Source organism: Helianthus annuus, chromosome 6, assembly GCF_002127325.2.
Source record: "Helianthus annuus cultivar XRQ/B chromosome 6, HanXRQr2.0-SUNRISE, whole genome shotgun sequence".
Taxonomy (NCBI): Eukaryota; Viridiplantae; Streptophyta; class Magnoliopsida; order Asterales; family Asteraceae; genus Helianthus; species Helianthus annuus.
In genome coordinates, this window is record NC_035438.2 from 130,785,556 (window position 1) to 130,799,884 (window position 14,329).

Below are 14,329 nucleotides of genomic sequence, written 5' to 3' on the forward strand. Positions count from 1 at the left end.
TACTTTCTAGGTTATGTACCTGGCGCACCGAATAAAAGGGTTTTTAATCTAAAAACTGGTAAAATTGAGGTTGTGTTTAATGTTGAAATTACTTCTTACAAACCTCAACAGTCAACGAGTGGACCAGCTATATTATATGATTATGAAAGTGTTTTTAAATCATTTAATATTTCTGAGTTTTCCAATGCAGATGAGTCTCAGCTGATTCAAACAGTGATTGGTGCTGATGAAGGCGAGTTCATGCCTAGATCGAATGTTGATATGACAGATGCTCCGGAATCTTCCCAAGATGCTGTTGATACTAATTCAAGTGACGATGAACCTGAACCCAATCAGGGGGAGGATTTCATTAATCCGTTTGCGGATCAGCATATTCAGGGGGAGGTTGGATCAAACCTTGGTGACAATTTGGAAGTCGATGCTGTTGCAACTACACGAGCAAATAGGGATCATCCAGTTGACATGATACTTGGAGATCCTACTGCAGGTGTTCAGACGAGAAGAAGCATAGCAGCGAATACTGGTTTATTTGTGTCGATTGAGAAGACTGGGATAGTGAACGAGTGCTTGTATAGTTGCTTTATTTCCCAAGAGGAGCCGAAGAACATTCATATGGCTCTTAAAGACAATTCATGGGTTGAAGCTATGCAAGAGGAATTGGCCCAGTTTGCTAAGTTGAAAGTTTGGGAGTTGGTCGATCTTCCTAAAGGTGAAAGAGAGATTGGCACTAAATGGGTATTTAGGTGCAAGAAAGATGAAAGAGGTATAGTCACGCGAAACAAGGCTCGATTGGTGGTCAAAGGTTTCAATCAGCAAGAAGGGATAGATTACAATGAGGTGTTTGCACCAGTGGCAAGGTTGGAGGCAATTCGTTTGTTTCTGGCTTTCGCAACTTTCAAGGGCTTCAAAGTTTACCAACTAGACGTGAAGAGTGCGTTTCTTTACGGGAAAGTCCAAGAAGTGGTGTATGTCTCACAACCAGATGGGTTCGTTGATCCAGATTATCCAGATCGAGTGTACAAACTTGATAAGGCTTTGTATGGGTTACATCAAGCTCCCAGGGCGTGGTACGAGACACTGTCTACACATCTGATAAAGAATGGTTTTGAAAGAGGTCAGATTGACAGTACACTGTTCATCAAGAGGAAGAAGGAAGATTTTCTGCTGGTACAGGTGTACGTGGATGACATCATCTTTGGGTCATCTGATGAAAGCATGTGTAAAGAGTTCGAGCAGGTGATGAAGAGCAAGTTTGAAATGAATGCTATGGGTGAGCTGTCTTACTTTCTGGGATTACAAGTTGAACAGAAGGCGGATGGGATGTTTATTCATCAAACAAAGTATGTGTATGACATTTTGAGTCGGTTCAAAATGAATGATTGCACTACTTCCAACACACCCATATGTGAAAATCACAATCTTGGCCCAGATCATGAAAGTACTGAAGATGTTGATCCTACTCAATACAGGGCAATGATTGGTTCTCTAATGTACTTGACTGCTTCAAGACCCGACATCATGTTTGCCGTATGCTTGTGTGCCAGATATCAGGCGAATCCTAAAGAGTCACACATGAAAGCAGTGAAGCGGATTCTTCGTTACTTGAAGGGGAAACCTAAACTTGGGTTATGGTATCCAGCTGATAGTGATTTGACGTTTGTTGCTTACACTGACTCAGACTTTGGAGGATGCAAGTCGAACAGAAAGTCTACAACAGGTGGTTGTCAGTTCTTAGGAGGCAGGATCGTGTCTTGGCAATGCAAGAAGCAATCCTGTGTGTCTACCTCTACGTGTGAAGCTGAATATATTGCTGCTGGAAGCTGCTGCTCTCAGGTTCTCTGGATACAACAGCAGATGCGCGATTACGGTTTGGATTTCACTCGTACTCCTATTATGATAGACAATAATGCCACTATTTCAATAACTAATAATCCCGTGAACCACAGTCGTACAAAACATATTGACATACGTCATCATTTTATACGGGATTGTGCTGAAAAGAGACTAATTGAATTACATCGAGTCGACACAGAGGATAACCTGGCAGATCTTTATACTAAAGCATTTGACAGGGCTCGCTTTGAACATTTAGTCGAACTCAACGGGATGAGGAATCCTGAATACCTGGTTTTTCATAAGAATTTTTGTAAATAATTTATTGCTTTTCTTAAAAATCAAAAACACAAAAAAAAATTGAAAAATCAAAAACATAAAAAAAAATTAGAAAATAAAAAATGAGTTATCACTGTGTGAAAAGGAGAAATGATAGTACATCAGCAAGTTAGACTGTCACACTGAAACTGAATCATAAATTGCTTAAGTGTGATAGCAGCTTCATTATATGATGTACCAGTAGGCAAAAGCATGAAATAATCAACTTACCAATGTGATATAAACTTAAATGAACTGAATATGAGTGGGGAACACATCAGTGGTGTATGGTTTAATGACCTTAATTCTTGCGTTGATAGATTGCCAAAATCTGAAGTTTTGGGTCTTTATACTGTTGTTTCAACTAGGGATATCTTGGCTGTCTGTCTGTTAGAACTAAAATTGTACATGACCCCAGGAAAGATAGTCACTTGGAATTAGCTCATTTCTATTTGAATGTCTGTATATTTCCCGATACACACAATTTTGATCTGATTCTGAAATCTTCTCTGAAAAAAGTCGTGTACCTCCTCTGCTGCATCCAGATATATGCTGACCTGGAGGTGCTAGGCAACGACAGTTTCTGCTGCATCCAGATACATGCTGACCTAGCTGTTCGTTGTCGCGCTATAGATCTAATACACCCGAAAGAGGCCCTCTAGTGCCCAAAAGAAGCCCAAGAAACCTATATCAAACTGAGTAAAACTCATTTGATCTGTATATTATACCATCTCTACTAAAGATCTATTCTGTTCTCTTCTCAACCTATTCCCAGTTAAGATTTCAGAACTCTGGATTGGACTTGTGAAAATATGTGGTAGGGAAGATACTTGCATGATAGAGTGTGCTGTTTATATTTCCAGGATTTGATTAATATTTATTTGGGTGTTCATAGTTAAGCAATTACAACATGATAAAACAGGTTAAATGCAGAACTAGACACAGACAGGATATCTTAAAGGATGACATCAGTATACTCACCTACTACGATGAATCTTTGTGCATACCTTGATCGCGGGGGTATATCCTGAAGTGGGACACGCTAATATTTCAGTAAATAAAATTACCTTAAAGTATCATATGGTAATGGTACTTGAAATGTTCATGCATTTTGTTTAAGTGGACAAACATATTGGTAATCGTCTTGAACTGTTTTTCACGAGAAATTAAATAAAGATTTATCTAATAGTGTGAAACAGTTTGATTGAGCTGATATGATCTTCTTACCAGTGATTCTCACAAAAATAGAGTGTTTATTGCTTTTGTATTTAATTGCTTTCAGAAAAATATAAAAATCCAAAAATAGTGTCTTTTTCTGTTTAAAATTCTTAACGTACGGAAAACTGTTACTCTTGGAGGAATTGTTACTGATAGGGGGAGACAGTGTTAGAAAGTGAGTTCAAAATTTTTAACTTCTGCAGGTTCTTATGTGTTGAACAAAAAGTTTTGCGTGTTGGTGATAAGTTGAAAAAGCTTAATCTGTGATACAGTTTAACTGTCTCTTGAAAAATAATAATTTGTTTAACTTATGTTGAAAAATTCTTATGGTTTCTCGAGATGTTTGTTTTATAGTATACAGATTGAAGCGGGTTGTTGCTGAGAAGTTGCTGTGAAGCGTGAAGATGAGAGTTTGATTGGATGCATGGTAGAACCTCCTTTCTATATTGCAGACAAAGTTGAAGAGTTGAAGATTGTTGTGCAAATGCTGAACTGGAGTTTACTCAAACGCTAACGTGTTGAAGTTTTGGTGATTGGATGCATCAGCTTAGGGGGAGTCTGTTGCTGACAGAGGCTATTGAAGCTGAAGCTATCCAAAGACCAAAGACAGTGCAAGATTACTTGAAGATTGCAAGAAGACCGAAGACAAAGTTTTGACTCAAGACAAGTTTTATGAAGCTATTGTCAAGGGGGAGTTTGTTGGTGCATATTTGTGACAACAGCTTAGATTTGGTCTTTGGATATTTTGTAATTAGTTAAACGATAAACAGTTAGCAGGTTTAGCTTTGTAATAGTTAGTTGTAATATTTGGGCTAACTAAACCCAAAGGATTGGGTGATGGGGGGCGAATTGGGCCTGTCCAATTCGCAGCCCAGGAGTCTTTAACCTAGCCCAGTTGTGAACCTTGTGTTATATAAACAAGGTTAGACATTAGGGTTTAGGTTAATCAGCAAAAAAACAGTTGTGAGAGAGAAATTTCGTGAGAGCAAGTTCTTGGACGAAATTAGGGTTTGTGGTTAGGGTTTGATTGATTGTAATCAGTCTTGATAGATAATCAATAAAACCCAGTTTGAAAGTGATTTACTGTTTTCTGTTTCTACACGTTTTCTGCTAATTCTGATCAAAAGGATTCCGCACTCTTGATTGGAAAGACGATTCTGTGACGATCCATAAGACTCAAGGGGACCTACAGAGTTCGTTTCGGTCCTTTGTGTGTCGCCTTTGCTGACTGAACTGCAGCTGGAACTTGGCCACTAAATCTTCAAAACTGTCAATCTCCCCCACGGGCAGACTATCCCACCGTACACATGCCTCCCCTACCAGCGTTTGAACGAGAATCTTGCACCAGAGAGGCATGGGCCAGCAGGCTACCTCTCCTGCGCTTTTGAACAGACTGAGGTGATCATCAGGGTCACTCGAACCATCGTATTTGCCCACTGTCTGGGGCATCTTGGGTTTCTCCTTGATCGGCGCTTCAGCGATCCTCCTTGTGAATTTTGATTTGAATGTGGCATCTGCAGGCTTGTAAGGCCTGGTAAGGTCATCATCTTCCACATTGATGGGCTGTATTTGTTGAGTTGCCCCGCCCTGACTTGTTCCTTGGGTAACTAGGGGTTGTGATGTGGCGATATTGAGTATGGAGCTTGGACCCCCGTTTGGAGAGAAACGAGGCCTTGATGTGTTTCCCCTGTCATAAACAGGTTCCGTTGTTGGCGGGGTCTGTCTATAAGTTGGCTGTGATGTTAGAAAAGACCACCAGGGCGGCATATAGGCTGCGTATGGCGGTTGTTGAGTATAACTCTGTGCTGTCATCTAAGGTGAGTAAGTCTGGTTATTGTATGGGGGTAAGTACCCATAAGGAGGTGCATAGTAATACCTGGGGAAATAAGCTTGATTTCCAGGTGTTACTAGAGCGTTAGAATCCTGGCGGGCATGATTATCGGCTGATGGGGTGGCATGGACAACGCTGCTGTAAGCGCCGTTGAATACAACGGTGGCATAGCGTATGTGGCCGGCGGCTGATAGTACTGAGCCATGCTCATTTGTTGTGTGATGTTACTTGGGCCTGCGGATGTGATAACGGGCATAGTGATGTGACGTATAGTATGTCCACTTGTCGTTGATGCTGGGGTATAAACAATGGTGGTTGTCGTGGTTGGTGCCACCGGTCGTAGTTGCCATGAGGTGTATGAAAGAGGGTCTACAGCTGCCGTCCCAGGGGGGCGACTGAGGTGCTTGCAAACCACGGTGGTGCTACTGCTTCAAACTCCTGGTCCAGAGACCTGGTTATGGCGGGTGAGGCCGGCATGGTGGTAACCACAGAACTCGTCACCAGTAACGGATTACTGGTTATCACTGCTTGGTTTGGTGTTGTTACCGTGTTCTGATCGCTTGCCATTGGGTCTAAATTCACAGATGTTACCGAATGGTCCCACGGATGGCGCCAATGAAGAAACACTGACCTGAACGGTAAGCTCCGACTAGGACTTCAACTCTTGGCGATCCGAACCACTGACTGCAAAACAGAACACCGTTAGGACTCGTTACAGGAATGGGGTTATTCCTGTAACCACCCTCCGGCGTGAGAATAAGTCTCAGTTTTGGGAGTAAAAGAATACGTGAAGAGAGAGAGAGAGAGTAAACGAGAACAGAATTAATCATACCTTTGATGTTTACCTCTATTTATAATTTACCATTAGGGTTTCCTCTAACTTAGGATGGGCTCCGATAAGTTAGGGATTTGCATGATCTTCCCAAAAGATTTGGGATTTGGTTACGTGGTTTATCCATGCAGAATAGAATATTCTAGAATAAATATGTGTAATTAAATATTTATAGTAAAAAAATAGGTAATGACCGGGTCGGGTTGGCCGGTCTAGGTCATACCTCGTCATGTGTATAATTACTAAACGTATTATCAAACTCAGAATTAGAAGCTCGAACCTTCCACGTCTTCACTTTAACTTGAAATATTGATGAGTTTGGGTTGTTTTCACGATAAAGGGAAAAATAAATATTGAATATAATAATACCTAAAATGTCCATTTTTCTCCTGCTGGTTGAAATGGCAACAAAAAACCATGCCAGGGTTCTAGTGATATAAAACTTTTCTGTTTAAAATGACATATGTGGTTTGGCTGTTTTTCAACTTTCAAATTTCACTGCTTGTGCAATATATAATGTATGTATTTAACACGTTTAAAATTTTGTTTGCTTTTTTTTTTTGAGTAAATTACTCTTTTAGCCTTTATGATTTAGCCAGATTAACCATTTTAGCTTAAAAAGGAATCTTTTAACATAGAGTAAGTTGCACAAAACATCCTTTAAGTTTCCTCAAACTTGCAGGTTCCAGTGTTGGTGCATACATCTTCGACTTCTTCTTGTATCGAGTCTTGCATTACACAGGGCACGGAGTTCAAGAAAAAGGTCAAAACATGTAATTCCGCATGAAGATGTCTTATGTAATTCCGCACGGAATTACAAGGTGATTCCGTGTGAAATGTAATATTGCATGTAAGTAATATCGTTTGAGTCTGTTTCAAACGAAATTACCAGGTCTATAAATAGGTTTAGTTTCGTGTCATTCCATACAGAATTAGTTTGAGTGTTTCCGACGGCGAAGCTCTGTCGAAGTGTCTTCAGATCTGTAAAGTGTTTCAAAATCAATATACAAGACAGTTATTAGTGAATCTTGCTGAAATTCATGCATTATGTCTGTTTCTGCCATTCATAGTGTATAGAACACCTCTGATCGACTCATTTCGGGTCCGACAACGATTCTACAAGTGGTATCAGAGCACAGGAGGAGGAGTTCAATCGATTTCAGCCTGATTTCATCTCATTTTCTTACTTCTACACCTTCTTTTATCAATTGAACAAGTTTTAACAGTTAAAAAGTTCTGAATTTCACACATCTTAATCGGAATCATGTTTTAGCAAAGCCTTGAGAAAATTGGACCTAAATTCATTTAAAATCTGATAAAACAAATAATTCCGTTTCAAAAATGCTGACATCATCATTAATTCCGTTTGAAATTGAATTTTAATCTCGCACGGAATTAAAAATTTAGATAATTTCGTTTGAAAAGATTACTAATTCAGCACGGAATTAGTAATTTCGCTCCAAAGGTCTTAATTCCGTTTGAACTGATATCTAATTTCGCATGAAATTAGGTATTTTCGTTTGAAGTGTATAATTTCGTTTGAACCTTTAATTCCGTTTGAAAGTAGTGTGCAGGTAATTTCGCTTGAAAGCAGTAATTTCGTTTGAAAGTGTTGATTTTGGAAAACGTGTTACCGAATCATGGAAGAAGAGTTTTATAATGCGTTTGCTTCATCCCCGACTACTCCAGCTGCCATTGCTCAAAGTATGAACATGGAGAACGAAACCGGAACTTTGCAAAAGCCCCCGAAGCTTATGGGAATCGAGGAGTATTATGGATGGAAAGATCGGTTCGAAAACTGGGTACAAGCCAATCACTTGAGGTCTTGGGAATGCATTGAGAAGAAGTATGTTCGACCTCGTACAGATTTTGGTGTAACAAAAGCAATTTCTGAACTGAATGACAAAGAAAGAGACATGTATAAAGAAGAAAAGATGATGATCAGTCTTTTACAGCAAGCTGTGAAGGAAGACATTTTTATCTTGCTTCAACATGATAACACTGCTCGTTCAATCTGGGATGCATTGAAGGTTAAATTCGAGGGTAGTGAGAAAATGATCAAGAGCAAGAAAGCACTGCTAAAGAAAGAATTCGATTTGTTTTCAAGCTTGGCAAGAGAAACATCAAAGAAGTTGATTGAAAGATATTGCCACTTAGTTCGATCTATGTCTTTGTTGGGAATTGAGAAAAGCCACGATGAGTGGGTCGACAAATTAACTGACGCTTTACCTCAGAAAGAGTGGGGTACATTTTTAATGATTTTGAAAAACACCGGGGAATATGATGGATTGACTATTTCACAGTTCATTGAAAAGACTGAAAGTCAAGATCTTGAACAGCAAAAGATTGTGAGGATGAATTATCCGAGTGGTCAACAAGATATTAAGATGTATTACAAAGGAGGTGTTCAAGATGTTGAAATGAGTCCTAAAATCCAAACTGCTTTTAGTGCTGGAAATTCATCCGATTCAGTCAATCAAAGTCCTAACAGCAGCAGTGGAATTTCTTCGTATCCTAGTGTGAATCCAAAGAGTTCAACTACAAGCTTCCAACATCAAAGCTCAAAAAATGGAAATGGTTGTGTGATACAGTGCAACATTGCATTGAATCTTCCAAATGGTCAGAGTTTGTCCGAAGAAGTTGCAAGAGATCAAATGACATTACTTGCTACAGTTTTGGAGACCTATGAGGGATTGGTTGTTGGAAGAATTGGAAATCCTATGTTGACAAAAGAGGATTACGATCAGATAGACGCTAAAGAGATGGAGCTCATGGACATCAAATGGTGTCTAGCTAGTGTCTTGAGGAGAGCAGAAAAATTTAAAATGATTACATGGAGAAATGATTTCTTAGATGCACATGTGTCTACTTTGGGTTTTGATAAATCTAAAGTAACTTGTTTTCGATGCAGGGAGAAAGGTCATTTCAAAAGAGAATGCAAAAATCAAGAAGCTAGTGGAGCAAAGAATCCGTTTGGTAAAGATGATTACTATCGGAAAGCCATATATCAACAAGTTGCTCATCAACCACAACAACAACAAAAGGAGCCACAAACTGTTCATGCTAGAATGATCGAAGATGCAAACAAGAAAGCTTATTATGGTATCGTTGATCAAGATGATGAAAAAGTGGCAGAAGGTTTCAGCTGGGACAAATACATTCCATCTGATTCAAAAGTTGTTGCTCTCATTGCAAAAGTTATTCAAGAACCTGATCTGTTCACTGAATGGATGAATGTGATTGGTGTTAATGCAAAGAATCAAGAAGAAGAATCTGTTTCATCCGATGAAAGTTCAGAAAGAACAACGGTTTTTGATCAAACACCATCTGATTCTGGTTCTTCAGATGATAGCTCTGAAAAGACAATAGACTTTGATCAATCACCAACTGATGATAGTAGTGATGATGAAGAAGAAAAGCATATTAATGTTGCAAAAACTCAACTATCTCCTGAAAGTTTTCAATTTTATTTTATAGATCGCTTAGAGAAGTTGAAGAAGAAACGAGCAGCAAAAGAGTTGAAAAAGGAGAAAGTTGAAGAAGTTAAAATTGATGAAAAGGTAGGTAAAGAAGAAAAGGTGGTTGAAGTTGATAAAGCTGTTGAATTCAAGATCATTGAAGTAGAGAAGAAATGTGAAAGTGTTGATCAAGAAAGAAATTCTGAACATAGTGACAGAGTTCAATTTGCTAAAGAAGTGTTTCAAGTGATAAAAAATGTGGTTGAAGCAAATGAAAAAGTTGTTGAAGTTGAAAAGATTGTGGAAGTCATCAAGCCTTGCTTAAAGTGTTTAGAACCTTGCAAGCAGTGTGTAGAAAAATATGAGAAACTGAGTGAGAAAGACAAGATGATGGAAAAGTTACTGTTTGATCTGAATTACGTGAAAGAATCTTACGATCTGTTGAACCGGACAGTAACTGGTCTGCAAAAGACTAATTCTGAAAGAGAAGATGCACTGACAATGCTGAATGTTGTGATGATGTCGAAACAGAAAGCTATAAATTTCTACATTGAAGAAAGTGCAAAATGGAAGCAAGAGTTGGAAACTGAAAAGATAGAAAATGAGAGAATCAGATGATTATTACAGAGTTATTCTAGTTCTAATTATCTTATTGACCGAATTTATCCAACTGTTGCAGGTATGGAAGCATTTCAAGATGACAGCCAAAGAAGAAGGATACTGGTAAGAAACAGAGTGTTAGTTACAACAAGTGTCCGCCTCCGATCTGGGAAGGTTATTCTCCCAGAAAACCAAATGAGTAGCAAGTTCAAAAGGCAGTCAATATAAAACTGAAGTCTGATATAACTGATGAATTACCAGAAAACATTGACATCACTTTTACATCGTCTGACACTGATCACGAATCCGAGTTGATAAAAAAGGTGGTCGATCAGGTGTTGGATAAAGATGAGGAGTTTGAGTCTGGAAATTCGAGTTCGTCGGTCAACAGTCCAAAGACGTTGGTTAAACGGGCTTACAGTAAAGAGTTTTTGTTTTCAAAATCAAATTTTAATGATGAAACATTTGAAGTTGCTTATACTTTGAATGACTCTGACAAATTATATTCTGATAAAGAATTTCCAATAAGAGGTGTCAAAACTAATTTGATAAAAAAAGGTTTTCAAAATGACAGAAATTATATTTCTGAAATAAAAGATGTAAATCTTTCTGAAAAACCAAGACCTTACACCTCAAGAGTTAAACAAAGAGAAAACAAGAAAAAGGGTTACAGTTCTTGTTCTGGTTTTCACAAGAAACAAAATCATAACGGTAATTTCAAAAAGAAAGGATTGGGTTTTATTCCACCTAAGAATTATAAAAATGATAAAATTTCTAAAACAAACCCAAAATTTGTTTCAGGAGGAAGTGCTGAAGAAGAACAGAAGAAACCTTTCTGGAGACAATCAAACCAGGAGTTTCTTGCTGAAAAGAAGAGAATAGGGACTGCAGTTTTTCATCGAAAGGAGACTAGAACCTGTTTTAAATGCAATGAAGCTGGTCACATTGCATTAAATTGTCACTTGGATACAAAGACAAAACAGGGAGTTTCTGAAAAAATTAAAGGAAAAGTTGTTGAGAAAGATGAACCACCAACTGAAAAATTTAAAACTTTTGAAAATTCGACATATGAAGTTGGTGAGTGTTCAAAGAAAAAAATTTACAAAAAGAAAGCCAAAGACAACCAAATGTGGGTTGTTAAAAAGGTTGACGCTAAATCTGGCGATGAATCTGATTCCATAAAGTTAGAGGAGCCACAAGTTGAGATTAAAAATGAAAACTCAGTGCCTCAAATGGATGATGGGATTTTTCCACCATTGAGGACTGAAAATTTTAATTCAAAGATTGGGAAGGTTGAGATCTCAAATCAATTCTATTCTGAGAAGAAAGAATTTGATGTTGAGAAAGCTTTCAATGGAAATGTGAAAAAGATTTTTCGAAAAATGGTTGAAGGTAAAGTTCTAGGGGTTAAAGATATTTATGCAACAAAGAAAGCAACCTATAACCCTACTGAACAAGAGTTAAAAACACCCAAGGTTGGTCAGACTTGGGTGGATATTCTTTTTACTTGAAAAATCTGACTTGCCGGAGCTTCCAAGTTTGTAATCGTGGAGCAGGAATCGGCAGCATTCTTGATAAAAAAAAATTGATTTTGTGAATGAATTTTAAAGTTGATAAATTTATACAGGTTGTGGCTTTCCGGAACTCCCAGGTTGGTAAGTGTGGAGTAGGAATTGGCATCTTTCTTGAGAAATTCACGAAAAGTGATTTCGTCTTACAAGTGGTACAGAGGTTTGATTGGTTTGATTTACAAGTGATTCATCAAGGTCATTAGGTTGAACTTGATGTAATTCTCATACAAGTGGTTAAAAATGAACAAAGTGATGATCTTATCCCCTACCCTGCAAGTGGTAAAATCAACTAAACTAATTTTCCGGAAAAACCATTTTGATTAAAATAAACTTAAGTGTTTTGAAATCTAAATGGGAAAATAGTTTGTTGAAAGGGGGAGTTCTGATTGTTTATGCCAAGAGGATGGCGATTTGAAGCAATTCGTAATCAGTTGTCACTTTACTTGTTCAGTTTATTTTCAATTTTCTTTAGATGTTTTTGAATTTTAGGGGGAGTAAGAAAATTTCAGAAAATCCAAAAACATTAAAAATTTTGAAAAAGCCAAAAACATGATAAAATCAAAAACGAGTTTTGTTGTGAAAAGAGGAAATGATAGTACATCACTGGACTATCACAACATGCTAAAGATATGGAATGTTAAATGTGATAAACGATCTCACTGTGGATGTGCCAGTAGGTTTTACACATTCAGTAGATTGTATTCGAGATATAAACGTAAATTTCAAACTTGCTTATATCGTGGGGAACATTTCTTGGATATATGGGTAACCCCCGAAATCTTGTTTGAAAGGTCCCTCTTTCTGAGATACTAGGTCTTTATACTTAGTGATATATGGGGTATTATCCCGGTACTTCTGATTTTGCGGAAGTAATGGCCTAGTCCCCGTATAATACTTTGCAAAATGCTTGAAATATAGCGCAGCCCTCAGTACAAAAATGATGAAACATTGAAAAATGTTGATCATGTGTTGTTGAAGAAAAGATCCTCTAAAGGGGACACACCAAAAGTCGAGCCGTCATCTCTCTGCTGAACGGAAGTTCTGACCTGAGCTCTCACGGTTTCGCATTTACCCCTTACAGATATCATCTAGGTATATTCACCTGTAAGACTAAATATTGGGATCTGGATACGGGAGTATATTCAAGTAGTGGGACACATGAATAAGTTTAAGTTCTTAAGACATTAATATCGTATCTCGAAACAGTTGAACTTTGTATGAAAATTTAAGTGGATTAGTATACTGACAATCTAAGTGAATTGTTTAGAACTTAAAATGAAATGAAGCTTAACAGTGTTGATGATTTGTCTCATAAACTGATATGATCCTCTTACACAATCTCACAAAAATAGTGTCTGTAAATATTTCTTTACTGCATTTTTTTACATGAAAAATCCCAAAAAGATTTTGAGTGTGTTTTAGCATAAACTTTTGAAAAATCCAAAAAGATTTTCGACAGCTGGTGTTGAAGAGCTGATTTTCAAAATTCCAAGTGCTAAACATGATGACATTTCGTGAGGGAAAGTTTGTGTTTTAAAAAGTTTTTAAAATGATTAAATCATTCTTTCAAGTGGTTCATCAGAAAGAGAGCTACAAGTGGTGTCTGTGATTGTCAAATCTTAATATCATAAACTTATGTTTGTGGTAGAGACAATGCAGGTTTAAAATTTGAGAAGAGCCAGGTTCCGATACCTGAAGAATCTGTGGTTAGAGTGAGCCAGGTTTAGATTCTGGAACTAAAAGATCACGCACGCTGATGATGCTGATGAACTTAAGGAATCAAGAGATCTGATCAAGAGAATTGGGATTAGAAGATAGAACCAGTTCAGATCCTGATGAATGAAAGAAGGAAGATGAGATTTATTCGAAAGGGGAAGTCTGTTAATGCTATAAAGGAGAGTAAAAGCGTTACAGTGTCAGATACTTCAAAGAAATCAGACTGATAAAGACTGAAGATTCAAAGACTCGACACAGTAGACTCGTCAACATCTGAGGGGGAGTCTGTTGGTGCATACATCTGTCGACTTCGTCTTGTATCGAGTCTTGCATTACACAGGGCACGGAGTTCAAGAAAAAGGTCAAAACATGTAATACCGCATGAATTGGCTAATTCCGCATGAAGATGTCTTATGTAATTCCGCACGGAATTACAAGGTGATTCCATGTGAAATGTAATATCGCATGTAAGTAATATTGTTTGAGTCTGTTTCAAACGAAATTACCAGGTCTATAAATAGGTTTAGTTTCGTGTCATTCCATAGGGAATTAGTTTGAGTGTTTCTGACGGCGAAGCTCTGTCGAAGTGTCTTCAGATCTGTAAAGTGTTTTAAAATCAATATAGAAGACATTTATTAGTGAATCTTGCTGAAATTCATGCATTATGTCTGTTTCCGCCTTTCATAGTGTATAGAACACCTCTGATCGACTCATTTCGGGTCCGACAACGATTCTACATCCAGCCTTTATGTTTAAAACTTGCTAAAAACATCTTTTAAGTTTATTTTTGTTACTAGTTCAATCCTTTACGACTAACCAAGTTAATTTCATCAGTTATCTTCCCTCATATGCATAACATGTGAGGGTATATTCATAATTTTGGTTGATATTCGTACTCTAACTCTGCCTGTCTGCATTCTCCTCATCTCTTGTGGATATTCAGGAGGCGGAA

The 14,329-nt window shown here is 37.8% G+C and overlaps 1 protein-coding gene across 1 annotated transcript; it reads left to right on the forward strand.

The window, feature by feature from the left end:
* The first annotated feature begins 7,672 nt into the window (after positions 1–7,672).
* Positions 7,673–13,388, forward strand: LOC118479627. The gene is made up of 6 exons (XM_035974255.1): positions 7,673–7,993; positions 8,372–8,657; positions 9,510–9,736; positions 10,414–10,517; positions 11,718–11,741; positions 13,310–13,388. Exons 1-6 carry the CDS (start codon positions 7,673–7,675, stop codon positions 13,386–13,388), a joined length of 1,041 nt encoding a protein of 346 aa, XP_035830148.1.
* The last annotated feature ends 941 nt before the right edge of the window (positions 13,389–14,329 follow it).